Source organism: Episyrphus balteatus, chromosome 2 (assembly GCF_945859705.1).
Source record: "Episyrphus balteatus chromosome 2, idEpiBalt1.1, whole genome shotgun sequence".
Classification (NCBI taxonomy): Eukaryota; Metazoa; Arthropoda; class Insecta; order Diptera; family Syrphidae; genus Episyrphus; species Episyrphus balteatus.
Window position 1 is genome coordinate 110,543,332 of NC_079135.1, and position 17,287 is coordinate 110,560,618.

At 32.2% G+C, this 17,287-nt stretch overlaps 1 protein-coding gene across 3 annotated transcripts; it reads left to right on the top strand.

Annotated features, from left to right (window-relative positions):
* Positions 1-3,687: 3,687 nt before the first annotated feature.
* LOC129909819 (integrin beta-PS) lies at positions 3,688-15,928 on the top strand. Of its 3 annotated transcripts, none has more exons than XM_055986918.1 (9): positions 3,688-3,867; positions 7,656-8,199; positions 8,270-8,498; positions 9,477-9,561; positions 11,977-12,147; positions 12,211-12,474; positions 12,537-13,288; positions 13,359-13,836; positions 15,002-15,928. In XM_055986918.1, exons 2-9 carry the CDS (start codon positions 7,695-7,697, stop codon positions 15,065-15,067), a joined length of 2,550 nt encoding a protein of 849 aa, XP_055842893.1. In that variant the 5' UTR covers positions 3,688-3,867; positions 7,656-7,694; the 3' UTR covers positions 15,068-15,928. The 3 variants fall into 3 exon arrangements, with proteins under 3 accessions (XP_055842893.1, XP_055842895.1, XP_055842894.1); XM_055986920.1 differs by lacking the exon at positions 9,477-9,561 and adding an exon at positions 10,431-10,491; XM_055986919.1 differs by lacking the exon at positions 3,688-3,867 and adding an exon at positions 4,824-5,133.
* The last annotated feature ends 1,359 nt before the right edge of the window (positions 15,929-17,287 follow it).

Here is a 17,287-nt window from a genome sequence, read left to right on the forward strand (position 1 = left end):
GCCCCTCCAGAAATCGTTTGGATTCCGCCGTTTTACTTAAATTTACTTCGCCATTTGATCGAAACATGACTCTAAGGAAAATAAGAACTTTCCTAACTCAAAACAAACGCCAACTTAGTCTAAACGATCTTGGGTTTCCATCCGAAAGTACTTCACTTGTTTACTTGCGAGAAAGTCTGACCAAAAAAAATCAAAATATTTTGCGAAATGCACTCATACTGAAGAAAAATAAAAAAATACATTCTGCATTCACCGCACGGGGATTTGTTTACATCAAACTTCATCAAGATGACAGCGAAGCTCAAATTATTGACAACATTGAAACATTAAATAAATTACTGGGTTACCAACCTTATGAACCTAACATAAATTAGTTTTTCGAACTTAGACAACATTGCCAGATAAACAACTTTTCTTTTAAAATTTTTTTTTTTTTTTTTGAATTTTTGCATTTTCATAATTTTTATTACTAACTTAAACATTATTTATTTCTACTTTCCTATTTATTATACTATCATTTGTTTTAAATTTTGAATTCAGAATATGGAAAAAGATCCAATAATGCTTTTAAATTTTTATTTTTCTTTTGGCCTTTTTTTCTCCTCGAAGTCTTTTCCTAAATCATTCCTAATGTCGTGTTCATATTTCCGCATTTCTTTAAAACATCACCGGCTTGGTGTTGGCTAATAGTAATGGAGTAGTTCCTGATTCCGACGGTTATGTTGAGCTGCGATCACTCGTCAAAATATTGGTTTCGCAAAAATCTGGCCTCAAAATTTGTCATTTAAATGCACAAAGTTTGAGATGTAAAATGAACGAATTTCGAGAAATTTTCGAAGGTTCTGAGGTTGATGTAATTTGTATTTCGGAGACATGGTTTTCGAGCAATGTTAATGATACTTTTTTAAAACTTGCAGGCTACAAGCTTTTTCGTGCTGATCGAACTAGATGTAATGGTGGTGGGGTTGCTATATATGTAAAAGAAAATATTACATGTGTTGTTAAACGTAGGTCTTTGAATGACAGCCAAATAGAATTTTTGTTTCTTGAGCTTCTTGGGGAATGTGAGAGGATTTTAGTGGGTGTCGCTTATAGACCTCATCGACTTATTAACTCTGAACCTCTTATATCTTTACTTGAAGAAATAGCGGTCTCTTGTTCAAAAGTAATTTTGTGTGGGGATATGAACAGTGATTTACTTCTGGAAAGCCACTTAGTGGAAAGTATGCTTACCTTGAATCTGTTTCCCGTTAATGTTTCTTCCCCTACGCACTTTAGCTCACATACTGCTACGCTTCTCGACGTTTTTTTTGTAAGTGAACCTAATAAAGTTTTGATGTATGACCAGTTGTCTGCTCCCGCTTTCTCAAAACATGATCTCATTTATATGAGGGTTATATGAGTCTTTTAGGTGTGAAATTAGTCATGACGAAAAGCTTCTCATTCTCACCATCGTTATAACATCGAAATTGTTAGTTGGGAATAGGGGTATTCACGATTCTATGCAAATGATCTTGTATCGTTGCAAAAGTGCACAAGAGGTGTAACATTTTCTTACACTAAACCAACCAAATATAACTACAGACTGACTACATTTACTTTACACTTTTGCTATACCCTAACCCTATTGCAACAAATAAATACAACAGTGCAAAATTTGTCTGTTGTAGTTGTAGTATTAAAAAAAATTTTTTTATTTACAGAGCATAATTTCTCTACGAAGTCAAAACACAACATGAAGTTGTAAAAAAACGCGTACGTAGTAACATAAAAATGTTCAAATTACTGTCCAATTTTGACTTCTTGAAAGAAATTTGTGTCCAGTATATAGTTGAAATGAGTTCTTTTTCTAACAATAGTTAACTATTAGCCGTTCTTTATTATCCCACTTGATCCATATATATATGGATCTATATATATATCTATAGATCAGTAATTAACACGTATTACAACAACTACATGAGATATTGCTTTTCATCAAGCTTTTCAAAAGCAAGATCACGATTCACGATTCATGATCCTGATGAAAAACAAGATCACGATTCGTGATCTTTGCATTTGCATCTATTCTCTCTGTGGTTCTTAAATACTGTGTCTCCTTTTAATGCAGATCTGGAAATGCTGACGTATGTAAATCCAGCATTAACTACAATGACTAGGCTTTAAAGCCTTAAGCCTAGTACGCTACTGAAGCGAAACGAAAAAATTTGATGTCTCCAAAGTCAACAGCGGACAGCAAAGTAAATATAATAGAAATATAAATCAAAAAATTTCAAGAAAAAACATCCGAAAATAAGTTTTAGGTAATGCAAAAAAAAAAAACAAATTTAATTTCGTTCAAGATTTCGGTAACGAAATTTTATATGGAAAATTTCGTTTCGCATCAGCAACGTACTAGGCTTTAACTACAATGACCTAAAAAGTTAAAAAGTGGGAAATTTACAAAAGTAAACATTTTTTATTTCTCTGTACCGCTATTTGTTTTTAGAAAAAAAAAAACTAAAAAATTGTTTTTACTGCATCATTATTTTTAATTTTGTGGTCGGAAAAACTGTCACAAAATAATTTTGAAAATTTTCACTTTTTGAATTTTTGCAAAAAGTGGCCGTTGTAATTATATTTGGATAGTTTGGATTAAAATGAATTCCATATCCAACGATTTAAATCCGAATTTCTGATCCAATAATTAAATTTTGTTTCATTTCACTCACCTATTAAAATATCAATAGTGAACTCTCTCCTCAAATTTTGTCAATAGGGAAGTTCGAACATTTGTCCTTGTCTTCTCTTTCTATTTACAGTTACCATTTTGACGTTTTAAACTCGGTGAAAATCAAAACAAACCAGCAAAAACAAACCAACAAAACAAAAAAGCAAAAAATACAGCATAGAAATATATTTTAAATTCCGTAATTTTTTCGATTTTTAGACACTAAATTAAGTTATAGTAGAACGTTAATACCAAAAAAACACTTGAAATCGATTTGTATGATTTTTTTTTTACAAACAACAGTTCTTTAAAATTGCGCGCGTCCTTGAAAAATTTGGTTTGTTTTGATCATTGACCTACCATATATGGACTGCTAGTCGTTTGACTTTTCCATACAAAAATTGAAAAAAAAAATGATTCCACATCTTTCTAGCTCTACTAGCGGTATAACCTTAGACGGCGAAAAGAGGAAACTTTTAGTGAATGACATCTGTCGTTAAAAGGTAGTGCTTTCTCTGGTTTTCTCTATTTGTTCCTTTCGCACTTAGTCAAAAATGTTGCACTTATTCTCCGCTTTTTTTTAGGGCGCTAGTATCGCGAAGAAACAAGTGGAACCAACCTGAATATGCTTCTAGCAGTCCATATATATTAAGTCAATGGTTTTGATCTTCACCCAGTTTAGGAGATATTTTTTTCTATTTTCTTTTGTTCTTTTGGTACTGACAGATGAGCGAAATTCCGAATATGTAAACCAACCTTAATATCAAATAGTATAACGCCTCCCCTAAACTGACAGAAATTCACTCAATTTTTCGCTCAGTCCGCCATCATTAATTCGAAAAAAAAAGAGAAACAATAAAAAAAATCATCTACTCATCTCACTCCCACTCACACAATGTTTTCGCCACTATACTGGAAATTTATTTTCGAAAATCATCTACCATTAAAATAAATCCAATTTTTTCGCTAAGTTCTCTCACAAAACTCTTCGAACATCGGTGACGATCGGACGGACGACAAAACACGGTGGTAGTGTGACATTAGAATATATTATTTTTTTAATAATTTGTTTTATTTCCTCCCTGATGGAAATAAAAATTGCCTAAAACCGAAGAAATATTTTACATATATATTTGCTTTTACTTCCATTAAATAATGTAAGTGATAAATTTAATTAAATTTATAAAATTTTTAGTTTTTGTTGGAGATTAAAGTGTTTTCTTTTGATTCGAAATAAAAAATTGTGCTGGCTGGCGACTCCCTCTTTTTTTTCTTATGTTGTTTTTTCTTTCTTGATTCGATTTGATTCATCGACAGAATTTATGAGATTATACTTCTTGACTTGCGATAAGTAATTTCTATAAATAAACTTTGTTAATTGAACTCTTTTTTTGATATCTGTTGTTTCAAGTGCAGTCCAATGGACGAAAGAGTTTTTTTTAAGTTTTAATTTGGAAGCCTATCTTTTCTTTGTGGTCTCCTCTAGTAAGAAGAAAATTTCACTCCTCTACCCACGCAATTTTGCTTATTATTTTGTATGTGAAAAAGGTGGTTCTGACTGAATTTTCGCTTCCTACCTTTTGTGTGTTCTTGTTCTTCTTTTCATTGTATTGCAATTGGTGTGTTTATGATTCTTTATGATGCACTCTGCCTCTGTGACACATCACAAATCAATATTCAGTCATCGTCGATTTCCTGGGATCGCCTTGCCTCCTCCCCATTTCTTGCTCTTTGGAGCGCGCTAACCTAACATTAACGACAGAGCAGTGTCATATTGATATCTCTGCTTGCAGTTAGATGATGTTCCTTACTCTCCAACTTGGGGCTTTCGTCATCTTGTCTTGCTAACAGAGAACACTTGCCCCCTACCCATGTCGCCGCTCGCTTGCCGCCTTCACCTCGTATACACTCTCTAGTCAGTGTGTATTTTAATTTTTCGTGGTGTTTTCTCAGATTTTATATTTACGTACCTATCTTGTCGATGAGTCACCTAATTTTGTTTTTTTTTGCTTTTTCTCTGATTTCACTTTCAGTTTTTTTTTTTTTAGTGCCATTTTCGATTTGAACGCGAAACACTCAGTCAATTTGATTCAATTGTAGTTTAATTTTCATTCGAAAAAGTGTCACTGTTTCGTACCAAGTTTTTATCAAAGTTTAATTTTCTTATCTTTTTTTCCGAATAAAAAATAACAGCAAAAGAAATGACTTCATTGTTCATTTTGGACAGGATAAAGAGGATAGAGTGCAAATAGAGTATTTTTGTTTACCTTGAGTGTCTGCTCGGTCACTGACATCATCATCTGGCTTGCTTCATTCGTTTCAAATCGGTTTTTTAATAAACATTTTACCTAAATCAACTTTTTACATAATTGCTGTTTGCAGTTTGGTTTTTGGTTCATCTTTAAAAACCACTTGGGAATTAGGTTTGTAAGATACTTACTTGAATTATTGTAACGAGAATGTTTGGAATTTGAAAAGTTCTTGAATTTGATCTAAATTGCAATTTATATTAAGATATCGCATTTGCCCACACACAATCAATTGCTTGTGTTGACATAAGCCCCTCAAGGTGATGAAGATGACAGATATACCTTTTCCGATGTATTTTTCGATTATTTCCGGGAATAAGAGTGTTTGATATATTTTTTTTTTATGTAATTCAGCAGTTTGATGACGAATTCTTTGTTGTATTCAAATATGTGTTTTCTTAAATTAAATCATAATTGAAGCACACAACCTGTTTGATCTTTGGCAATTTAATCTTTTTTTTTTTATTAAAATTTATTCAAAGTGAGGGAAGATAGCCATAGCGGTTTTTATTTTAGATGGTGACGTTTTGTTTTGTGATACTTTTAAGCATTTGTTGTTGTGTTTTTTTTTTTTTTTTGTTTTGGGTTTTCTTAATATTTTTACTATAAAGATAAAACTGATTTTAATGACTAATTAGGGGTGAACTTTTTATTGAAGTATTTACCAAAGAAAAGTATAAGTCAAATTGCAAGAACGTAATTTCTTTTTAGATTAGCAATTTGAAATACTTGACACACCTGCTGCCGTTGGGTATATAGGTTAAGATCTTTTTTTATGTATAATGTAACTACAGCACCTAAGTACTTGCAATAACTTACGAGTAGCGGGCTATAAAATAAAAAAGGATCTACTTATTGATAAGAGAAACAGTTTCCTAAACTCAAAAAGTTTTAACAGTAGAACTTTAAATTATCCCAAAAGTGTGCAAGCCAGTCTTGTCATTCAAGGTGGGAACGTTGGAAGTATGAATGAACAAAGCTTTGATTTATGAGAGTTGAGAAAAAGAAGGCGGCGAGTGAGCATCTTGTGCAACCAAGAAACAAAATGGCCAAACACTGGAAACAGAGTCCAATTTTTGGACGTTAAGACAAAAGTATACAAGATGTTCTACTACTGGATCGAGTAAAGTAAAAACGGAATCAGTGTCATTCTTGCTACTTGGAAACATTTTGGATACCTCCAAGTACAGTGATAATTTGAAGTCTCTAAATCTGGTGATACAAGAAGAGGTGTGCAATATAGTCAGTGCATATGCTTTATGCTTCCCAAATTGACTGTTAGCAGTTGACATAAGGTGCATTTTGGATAGACTTTCAAAACCTCGTTAAAAACATCTCAATTTAAATGAACATGTTAGGATCAGTAACAAAGGATATGACGACTGTCATGATGGTTTTGGATACGAAGCTAGTTATCCTCCTTTTAGTGTTAAATACCTAACTAATAGCAGCGTTGGAAATGAAAATCAGATCGAGTACCAACTGGTATCTATAGTTTGGTGAGGACAGAGCTTGGTCAAAATGTCCCTTTTAGAAAAGAAATGAAGCAGTACGGCTCGAAGTGGAATACAAATGTTGCATGAAAGAAACAATGAAGAAATGTGCGCAACATAAAGTAGAGAGTACGGAAATCATGTATCCCGAACTAAAATATCTGATCCGGCTGCTGATACAAGCCATGCTTTCCACAACCTGCAATATGCTAACATGAACAAGGTTGAAGATATCTTCAAAATTACCGCTCAAAGAAGATGGATTTAGTTCAGCAAAGTTTATTAATGATGCTTTTCTTGTGACAATCTGAAACCGGGTGATGTTTAAAAATAGAGGAAACGTATGATACGTGTCCAAAGTCGATAAAAAAGCAATCTGAATGAAAAGACCTTTCGTAACAGACATAAACTGATCGATTTTGCAGCGGAGCGAAATGCCTTCATATCATGTTTACAAGGTAGCTTCGTGGTCGAAATCAACAAGCAGTGAACTAAAATGATCATGTCGCGATTGACGCCGGGTATTCTTCCAATATTCTCTATGTACCTTCCGTAGCATCAAAAAAGAAACCGGATACTCTTGGTAAAGACGTCAAAAAATTTCACCATCAAGATACCCCCCAAGACTTTATCTTTGGCCATATTAATCTCTCTTTGGTCACAATGCCAGTCTATGAAATAACCAAACTCATTTGCTTGAATGACGATGAAGAATTCTCGCTCATACAAAGCCGGCCAGAATATTACCGTGTTTTTTAAACGGAAAATCTTTTAGGAAGGATAAAATACCCTCAATTGAATCATTTATTTTCAAAACATAATAAGTCCACTTTTTTCAAAATTCGTTTTTTGACTAAATTGTTACTCTAGGGATAACCACGTCTATCTTCAAAATAATGAAGTATCTACCCCATCTATATCCGATTTTACAGCTTAGCGAAATATTTTTTTAGTATCAAAAACAGGATAAGTCCCGGACTTAGGCTATTTTTTTCGTATCAGTTTTTATGAATTTGTGGGCTGTACTAAGCTAACAAATTCATACAAATTCATAACTCATGTTCTTATCTTTTATTAATTTAAGCAAATCATAAAGCTTTCGGTATAACGTGTAAAATGATTTTTTTTCTTCTTTATTTTCAGAAATTTGTTTTTTAAAGATAATCTTAAAAATCAACCAACATGACTCGAACTAGTAGAATACTAGATATCTTAGCGATTATTGTGTTAATCGGATGCGTCGTTATCGTCACTGAAGCACAAATTGCCGAAAAATATACCCAAAATCCATGTGTTAATAAACAAACCTGCCGCGAATGTATACAGACACAAAGCTGTGCCTGGTGTATGGCAACCAACTTTACCGATAAACCAAGATGCTTCCATCCAAGTTTTGCACCATTAGGTGCATGTCCAGAAGAATTCACATGGAATCCAAGTAATGAAAGAACATTCATTATCAATCGCGAATTATCACGGGCAAGTTCGATAAGAGGAGGTGGACAAATGGTATCTGGAGGAAGTTATGAAGCTGGTTCTTCTTACAGTGCTAGTGGATCAAGTTATCAATCATCACAATATGGAGCATCAGCAAAAGGATCGAGTAGTTCATCATCAAGTTTTAGTGCGGCAAGTGGATCAATTGTCCAAATCAGTCCTCAAAAAGTTAATCTTAAGTTGAGAATAAGTGAGTTTTGATTATTTACATTTGTTGTTTTTTTTGCTCAAAGTAAATATTTTATTTTGTTTTATTATAGATGAACCTTACAAATTAAATTTCCGTTACTCACAAGCTGAGGATTACCCTGTGGATCTTTATTATCTTATGGACTTGTCAAAGTCTATGGAAGACGATAAAGCTAAGCTTTCCAAATTGGGTGCTTTGTTGTCAGAGACAATGAGGAATATAACTTCCAATTTTAAATTGGGTTTCGGATCGTTTGTAGATAAGGTTCTTATGCCATATGTATCAACTATTCCAAAAAAGTAAGTTCACGTTTGTTTTGATTTTTACAATTTAATTTTTTATATTTCTTGTTTACAATTTAATTATTCCAACTATGCAAATAAAATTATTAAAGTGCTATATACCTTTTAAGGAATTTGCAATATAAATACGAAGAAATTCCAAACGTCATAACCATATTCCGGTGACTAATGAAATTAATTTATTCAAAATGTTGTGATTCATTTGGCTGAGGGTAATATTCCCCTCAGGTATTATTATTTGTTTAAATTTTTTTTGTGTGTGATCCGTTGTGGGCTTCCGAGAGAAGGTATTGATAGATTTTTTAGTAGACATTAGAGAAGCTTTGTTAAGAAAATACGAGAAATGATCATAAATATTTAAGCTGAAATTCAATTAAAAAATTATATGGTCCTTTACTTCATTGAAATCTGCATTCTCGATGGTTATTCGAAAAGCTACACACCAAAAAGTTACTTGTCGTGGATTACTACATAATTGTTCGATTCCCTGGTAAGCACGGGTCACTGGGACTGAAAAGTCAATAGAGTGGAAAAGTAATGAACACTCTTCAGATCTAAAATGCGGGGCCAACATTGGAATGTAAAGCATATTAAAATTTTAAAACGACTTCAAGAGTTATAAATAAAATTTAAAAAAACTCATTTTCATAAGCAGATTAAAAAAAAATAAAATAAGTTTAAAAAACTCATTTTCATAAGCAGATTAAAAATAAATAAAATAAGTTTAGAAAACTGTTTTGTTGACCAATTTATTTTGACGAACGATGAAATTTCACGTCCATTTTTTCGGATAGAAATTAGGTGAGTCAGGTAATAATTTTATTTGCATAGAAATTGGAATATATTTGTTGACAAAGCATTTACTTTTGCATATAAAAAAAAGTTGTTACTTCCAAAAAAAAATTATTTCCGTTTTATATTTAAAATTATATTTTCGATATAAATTAATTAATTTATTTTTCCAAATTACCAAAGACTGGAACATCCATGCGATGGTTGTGAAGCTCCCTATGGTTATCGCAATCACATGACCTTGAGTGTAGACACAGCGAAATTTTCTGTAAGAAATCAAATCAATTTTACCATTAATTTCTGAACCTTCAATGCACTCATCGTCTTTTTAACATTTTTTGCACTTCTTTTTTATTCTTTGGCTATATTTTTCCACTTGTTTCTTTGTTTCTTATTTAACGGTGTTTGTATCTTTCTGGTGTTTAAGCATAACATTATATTATTTTTGTCTTTATTAAATTTTTTTCTTGTTTTGCTTTTGTGTCTAATGTTTTATAGATTAACGTTATGCAATTGGTATGTAATTTAAGGTTTTTAAAATTGCTACATAATACTTACAAGCAAAACCAAATATTAGTTCTAGACGAAATCTAATTTTTCATCAGAGTACATGAGTATTGCTTCGTTTTTTTTTAAATTTTTATCTCAACAAAGTTAATGACAGATTTATTTGAAATTCAATAAAATCAATCAATTGAGGACATTCATTAAATTATGTAAAAATAACGATTTGGATGTTAATAACTCGTTTAGAGCAATAATTTCATTTTGAATTTCTTCCTACTTTCAGAATATAAAATACAAATTCGCCTGAAATTCGCCTATAGATCGCTCATTCTTATTTTTATTAAACAAATAAGCCAATTAGATTTGAAAAAATCCACATACAATTCATATTTGTTATGTTGTTTCTTTTAATTAATATTTTCAATAAAAGGCTTTTAAACAAATATAGTCGTATTTGAAATCAAAAACTTATTTTGAATGAATATAAATGAAATAGTTATTATACCAACCTACATATAGATATTTTTGATTTAAACGTCCAATTAGCATACATAATACATACACACATACATACTCGTACATAAATTAGATTCTAAAACATTTCTAAAACATATTTCTTCATTTATTTAGTGATCAACCTTTTGCCTTCATTAATAATATGGCCTTAAACACGAAAACATCTAAATTTATTGTAAGTTAATTAACAACATACATACATACATAAATACGTTTGAATGTGTGTGTATGTTTGGGATGAATGGTGTGTTTTTTAATTTAAATTGTGATGGGTAGAAATTTAATTTGTATGTTTTTAATTTTTTAAGTAAACATTCATTTTTAAGCATGTTGATTGTTTGAATTTTACTTTTATCTAACTTTCTTTTTGAAACAAATTGTATGCCTATAATATCATTATTTATTAAAATTAATTTGTGTTGACATTTTTGACGACACGCTCTTGAACTTACAAAGGACCCCGCACATTTTGTATGGAAGTGGCCCTCGGTTAAATTGTTTGAAATTTTAGTATGTTGTTATCTTGAAGCTCCTGATAAAAAGCCGATGTGGGCAGAAAGTCGAAAAATTGACAGTTTTTAAGATAACGGTTTTTTCCATTTATAAGGGATAGTAACTCTCTATATTGTGTTTGGACTATTTTTTAGTGGAATCCACAGGTTTTAAGGGTCGCTGAAACCGAATCCGAAGTCCATTCTGCCCCATCACTTCAGGTTTTCAAGATAACCTCAAAAAAATGTCACAGCCTCGAAATTTTTTTTTTAATCTGGGAGTGCGACTATGTTGATTATATGTTTTTCGGGTCGCTGAAGATTCGAAGTCTATTTTGCTCTATTACGTATCAGGTTTTCGGGATTACCTCAAAAAAGAAATGAACACATTTTTTCGGATTAGGTTTCAGTGACACTAAATACCTATGAATTCCACTAAAAAATAGCGCAAAACACAAAATAGAGAGTTATTATCCCTCATAAAAGGTTTGAGATAGTCATCGGTAAAAACCCGTTATCTTAAAAACTGTCCACTTTTCGACTTTCTGCCCATATCAACTTTTGATCAGGGGCTTTAAGAGAACAGCATACTATTTCAGACAATTTCACCGAGGGCCAACTCCCATACAAAATGTGTGGGGTCCTTTACAAATTTACTCAAAAGAATGCTAATAAATTATTATGTATAAAAATTGTGACTTCTTCATCTCCTTTTTAACGATTATCTCATTATCTCGAATAGGGCCCTTACTCTCCGACTTTAGTGATTTGATTTTGAAATCGACATTAGGATGGAATTAATAAGACAATTAATTTTTTGTTGGTTTAGATGGTTTTAATCGCGAGGCCTTTCGATCTACTTGACCTGACGGAGACTTAATTCAAACAAGTTGCAAGAGCGTGTCGACAAAAATGTATTCACCAAATCTTATATATTAAAGATACAACAATATAAAGAATGGTGTGAATATATTTTTTCATAATAATAATTAAAATACTTTAAAATCAGTCCCATTAAAATCTCAAACAATCACAGGAACAGAATTGGTTGAGAGTTGAAATAAATGATCATACGCTATCACATCATATTCACACCTTCTCTATTATAAATATAAAAAAAAAATCTTTTTACCAAAGTTATTGAAAACTAAATAAAAAAAAAATTATAGAAAGAAGTAGAAGATGCTGCTGTATCAGGAAACTTGGACGCACCTGAAGGTGGTTTTGATGCAATTATGCAAGCTATTGTTTGTCGCGATCGTATTGGTTGGAGAGATCAAGCTCGTCGTCTTTTAGTCTTCTCAACAGATGCAGGATTCCATTATGCTGGTGATGGCAAAGTAAGTTGACTTAAATAATGACTTAAAGGTTTTATTTTTAAACATTTATTTATTGTTTTACAGCTTGGCGGTGTTATTGAACCCAACGACGGACAATGTCATTTAGATTCCAGTGGCTTATATACTCATTCAACAATTCAAGACTATCCCAGTATCTCTCAGATCAATCATCATGTCAAGAAGAATTCAATAAACGTTATTTTTGCTGTTACTCAAACACAAATCAATGTGTACAAAAAACTATCCCAACATATTGAAGGATCATCAAGTGCTGTATTGTCGAATGATTCATCTAACGTTGTCGACTTAGTTAGAGATGAATATAATGTAAGTTTTTAACAAATATTTGCTGTTTATTTTTTATTCATAAACTTTTGCTTTTTTAACAGAAAATTTCATCCTCCATCGAAATGAAAGACACTGCTAGTAGCTACGTCAAAATCAATTATTATTCAGCTTGTTTGAATGGTTCAGGACCAGTTCTAACTTCCAAGTGTGACGGACTCAAGGTTGGCGATATTGTAAGTTTCTTTGCTGAAATCACTGTCACCGAGTGTCCAGCCGATCCCAAAGAATGGCAACAACAAATTCAAATCTATCCAGTTGGTATTAACGAAACTCTAACAATTGATTTGGAAATGCTCTGCAGTTGTCCCTGCGAGAATCCCAATCATCCAATGTATGAAGTTGCTTCAGAAAAATGCCATGATCATGGAAATTACATGTGCGGCATTTGTGAATGTAACAATTCATATTTCGGAAATACTTGCGAATGTTCAGCTGCAAGTGGAACACCAGTAAATCAAACTGTCGTTTGCAAAGCTGACAATGATACAATTTCTGAGTGTAACGGAAGAGGCACCTGTGTGTGTGGTATTTGTGAGTGCAATAAACGGCAAAATCCTGAAGAAGTTGTTTCTGGAAGATTCTGTGAATGTGATAACTTCTCCTGTGATCGTCACAATTCTTTGGTTTGTTCAGGTCCAGATCATGGAACATGTAACTGTGGTACTTGTAATTGCAAGCCAGGATGGACTGGATTAGCATGCGATTGTTTGGCATCCAATGAGACTTGTAAACAACCTAATAGTGATGGAGAAATTTGTTCCGGACATGGTGAATGTGAATGTGGTGTTTGCAAGTAAGTTTTCAATAAGATTCATGATGTCTCTAAAAACAGCTGTTTTACCAATTTATTCGATCTATTTCAGATGTAAGGTAACCAACGAAGGTCGTTATTCTGGTAAATACTGTGAAAAATGCCCAACCTGTTCCAGACGTTGTCAAGATCTGAAGGATTGTGTACAATGTCAAATGTACAAAACAGGACCACTTAAAGATGAAGCTGCTTGTGCAGCTAACTGTACACTCTTTGTCCCAATTGGTGTGGAGAAAATTGACATGAACGATGAAAAGGAAAATGGTTTCCCTTGTGCGTACTACGACGATGATGATTGCAGATTCAAATTCAGATACACCGAAATCGATGGCAAAATTGAAGTGTACGCCCAACAAGAACGTGAATGCCCACCGAAAGTATTTATGTTGGGAATTGTTTTGGGTGTGATTGCAGCTATTGTCTTGGTTGGTTTAGCTATTTTGTTGTTGTGGAAATTGCTGACAACCATTCATGATCGACGAGAGTTTGCGCGATTCGAAAAGGAACGTATGGCTGCAAAATGGGATGCTGTAAGTAAATAATTACAGAACTAGTGTGGAAAAATATTCTATTATATTATAAGCTTATATAATGATTCCCCTTATACTCTCTCTCCTCCTCTAGTTCTATTATCCATTCTTGCCTCCTCCCTGTTTCATCCTTCATTTTTTATTATTTCTGTTCCCACGTCTCTTCTTCCTCTTCATAAACTTTGGACACCTTCTCCTCTTCTCGCCTTTAGTATCATCTTACTCTCACCTTTTTTTTTAGCCTAACTCTTGGCATTCTCCGCAAGACGCAAGACGAACAATCTTGCGTCTTCGTTCGTCTTTGCGTCTTCTTCCCCGCTTTCAAATGTTGGGGGATGCCCTCTGCAATTACTTCTTTATATATCTGTTATATCTTGAGTCTTTCATTGACTCCTATCTTACCTTCTCTTGTTCTCTTCTTGCTTTATTTTCATTCCCTCGAACACGTTCATAATGTCTTCTTTTCCTTCCCTTCGTTTCATTTTTTCTCTCCCGTATTCCTATCATGGTCCTATCCCCCGTTCATTTTACTGTCTTTCTTTTATCTCCTCTAAACATTTCCTTGCTATTTCGCTTTCTTTTCCACCTGCTCATTTCTCTTCATACTTCCTTGCCCTATTTCCGGCTCTTATCATTATCTTATCTCATTTTGGTTCCTCTCTTACCAAGTATTCTGGAGTTTGCCATTCTACCCCAAGGTTCAAACAGCCACATTTTCCCCCTCCACGCCTTCTCGAATTTCCTTCTTCCAATCCGTCATGCTTCCTTCATTAACCCTGCTTCCTTTTCTTTTTTACTCTGTTCTTTTTATGTGCTTCCTGCCCTCCATTTTTTTAACACATGCCCTAAGTATTTAAATTCCTCCACTTCTTCTGCGTTCTTTCTCTTCCATTTGCAGTCCACTGTTGCATTTCTCCCTCCTTTCCTGAACCCCATTAATTTCATCTTTCCCACGTTTCCAGTCTTTTCCTCTCGAAGTACTTCTCCAGTCTTTTTATCATACTTTGCATCTCTTCTTCCTTTTTCGCCATTATTACCACATCATCTGTGTATGCCAGTGAGCAAATTCTTCTCCCCCATACTTTCACTTCTACCCCAGCTCCCCTTTATACTATGTGGAAAAATATTAATTAATTGTTTTTTTTTTTTTCTTTTTATTTTTAAGGGTGAAAATCCAATCTACAGACATGCAACGACAACGTTCAAGAACCCAACATATGCTGGAAAGTAAACAGGTTTACAAAAAGTTTACTTGAGTATTAAGTGAAATTTTCCTTTTTTTAATTTTTCTCCGAATACCGTCTTGATTGTTGAGGTGCGAATTTGTTTATATTTTTATTTACAGTATTCAAAAAAGAATAGTTTCAAAAACTGCCGTAAGTTATTATAATGCCATTTAGTGTTTCACCAATTAAGTCTTCCTCCTGAAAGACTTTTCAAATTAAAAAAGTCAAATCCAGTATCTTACATTAAATTTGCACAACATGACGGTATTTATTTTTTTTATAAACGAACTAAACGATATAAAATTCTAAAAAAAAAAAAACAAAAAAATCTGTGTCTTAAGAGAAGAAAATATGTGTGCCTGCTACTTACATAAATATTTTATGTATAAAATAATTAAAACAAAAATACTTGTTTAAGCTAAAAAATGAATATTAAATGATTTATCAACTGCTGTTTGGATCATGCTCTAACTACTTAAACACAAAATAGACAGGTTTTTATTAATTTTTGTTAATTTTTTTTTAAATAAACTTTTTTTTTAAATGTCCACCGACGAAAGAATCGTTTTGATTTCTTGTTTTTGCTTGGGCATTTCCAACCGATATTTAAGCATATTTATACTTTTATACAAAAAAATAAACACAGATAAACTCGATGTTTTTAACAAAAAACATTTAAAAATACGGATTATAATCAAAATAATTGTGTGCCTATTAATCGATCCTTGCCTTATTTGGCAGGATAGTCAAAAAAGAAAATTTATTGTATAGCCAAATTAATGTAACAATTAGATTTATAGACTTTATATATCAAGCAATTAATTCTCCAAAAAAAAAAAAAAAAAATAAGCGAAGGAATAATATTCCGGCAATATCTTTGTATTTTTAAGAAAAATATTGTTTTCAACTCGATAAAAAAAGTTTTGGATTTTAATTTTAGGTTGTAAGAATATTATTTTTTTTTTGTTTTTTTATTTTATTTTTGTCTTAATTTATATAATATACATAAATAATTAATATAAATATTTTCTTTAACTGTAACTGTACTGATTTAATATTTTTTTTTTATTTTTTTAACATTTAACATATTTGACGATGATTTTTTAAATGCATAAAAATATATAGATATTATATATATTTAGAATAAATTGCTTTTTGAAAAGAAAAAAATAATGAACAAAAATACGCACATGAAAAGAAATAAATTAAATTTAGTTGATAAATTTGAACAAAACAACACACGTGGAAATCATTTAGAAATAAAAAAAAGTAGTAAATATAATTATTATTAACATAAGAAATTATTTTGTGTCTCATTTCGAAGTACGTTTTTCTCAGTTCAAATGAATAAAATAGAAATTGGATTGTTTTTAACCCAATTTGATCGCAACGTCCTTGAGATGTCCTCCTGGCCAATACAATAAGTTCGCCGGTTTCTTTTTTCTAAAAAGCAAATGCAAAAACACCAACAACATTTTGTTGGCCACAGCTTTCTGGTGTCAACCCGCAAAACGGGATCGAAATCATCAGCCCTATCGAGTTATCCGTGTGGAAAAAAAATTGAAAAGTGAGGTCCATCCGAAGAAGTACATTCAGCAAAGTATTTTTTTCGGGAATTTGCCGATAGAAAGTACTTGAGGAATATTTAAAGAAAAAAATGCAAAAGTAAGTAAACAAAAATATAAATTTTTTTTGCCAAATCCTAAGAAACTATTCTGAAAAGTTGTTTTCCAGAGTTCTGTGGCCCAACTATGCAACTCGGTTCTACAAGTAATGTGTTCGAATTTGAAAAACCGATCTCTGTAATTTTGTAAAATTGAAAATTATATACCTAGCTCGAGCCGAGCCTAGGCCGAGTTCGGGAAGTGGTAATGTTGAGATTTTAATGGTAAAAAATGGTATATCTCGATTTGTAAATTTTTATTTACACTATTGGAAAGTAGAGATTTTAACGAACAAAATTCCCACCGATTTTTTGAAAAAAGCTGATATTTTGACACGTGAATTTTCGATTGAAAATTAGAGTGTTTTTTTGGTATTAATTACCTACAACCTAGCCATAAAACTTTTTTTCCATAGGACTTGTAGGTTTGTTGGAAATCGAGATATACCATTTTTTACCATTAAAAACTCAACCCTACCACTTCCCGAACTCGGCTCACCCAAAATTTATTTTTTACTTCATTTTTATCATATTTACCTCCTTTTCCAATGGGTTTCATCCT

Bases quoted from the DNA above. Each gene is read 5' to 3' on its own strand.
- LOC129909819 (XM_055986918.1), top strand. From the start codon at position 7,695: ATGACTCGAACTAGTAGAATACTAGATATCTTAGCGATTATTGTGTTA. The intron at 8,200-8,269 runs GTGAGTTTTGAT...GTTTTATTATAG, and splicing joins TAATCTTAAGTTGAGAATAA to ATGAACCTTACAAATTAAAT. The intron at 12,475-12,536 runs GTAAGTTTTTAA...CTTTTTTAACAG, and splicing joins TAGTTAGAGATGAATATAAT to AAAATTTCATCCTCCATCGA.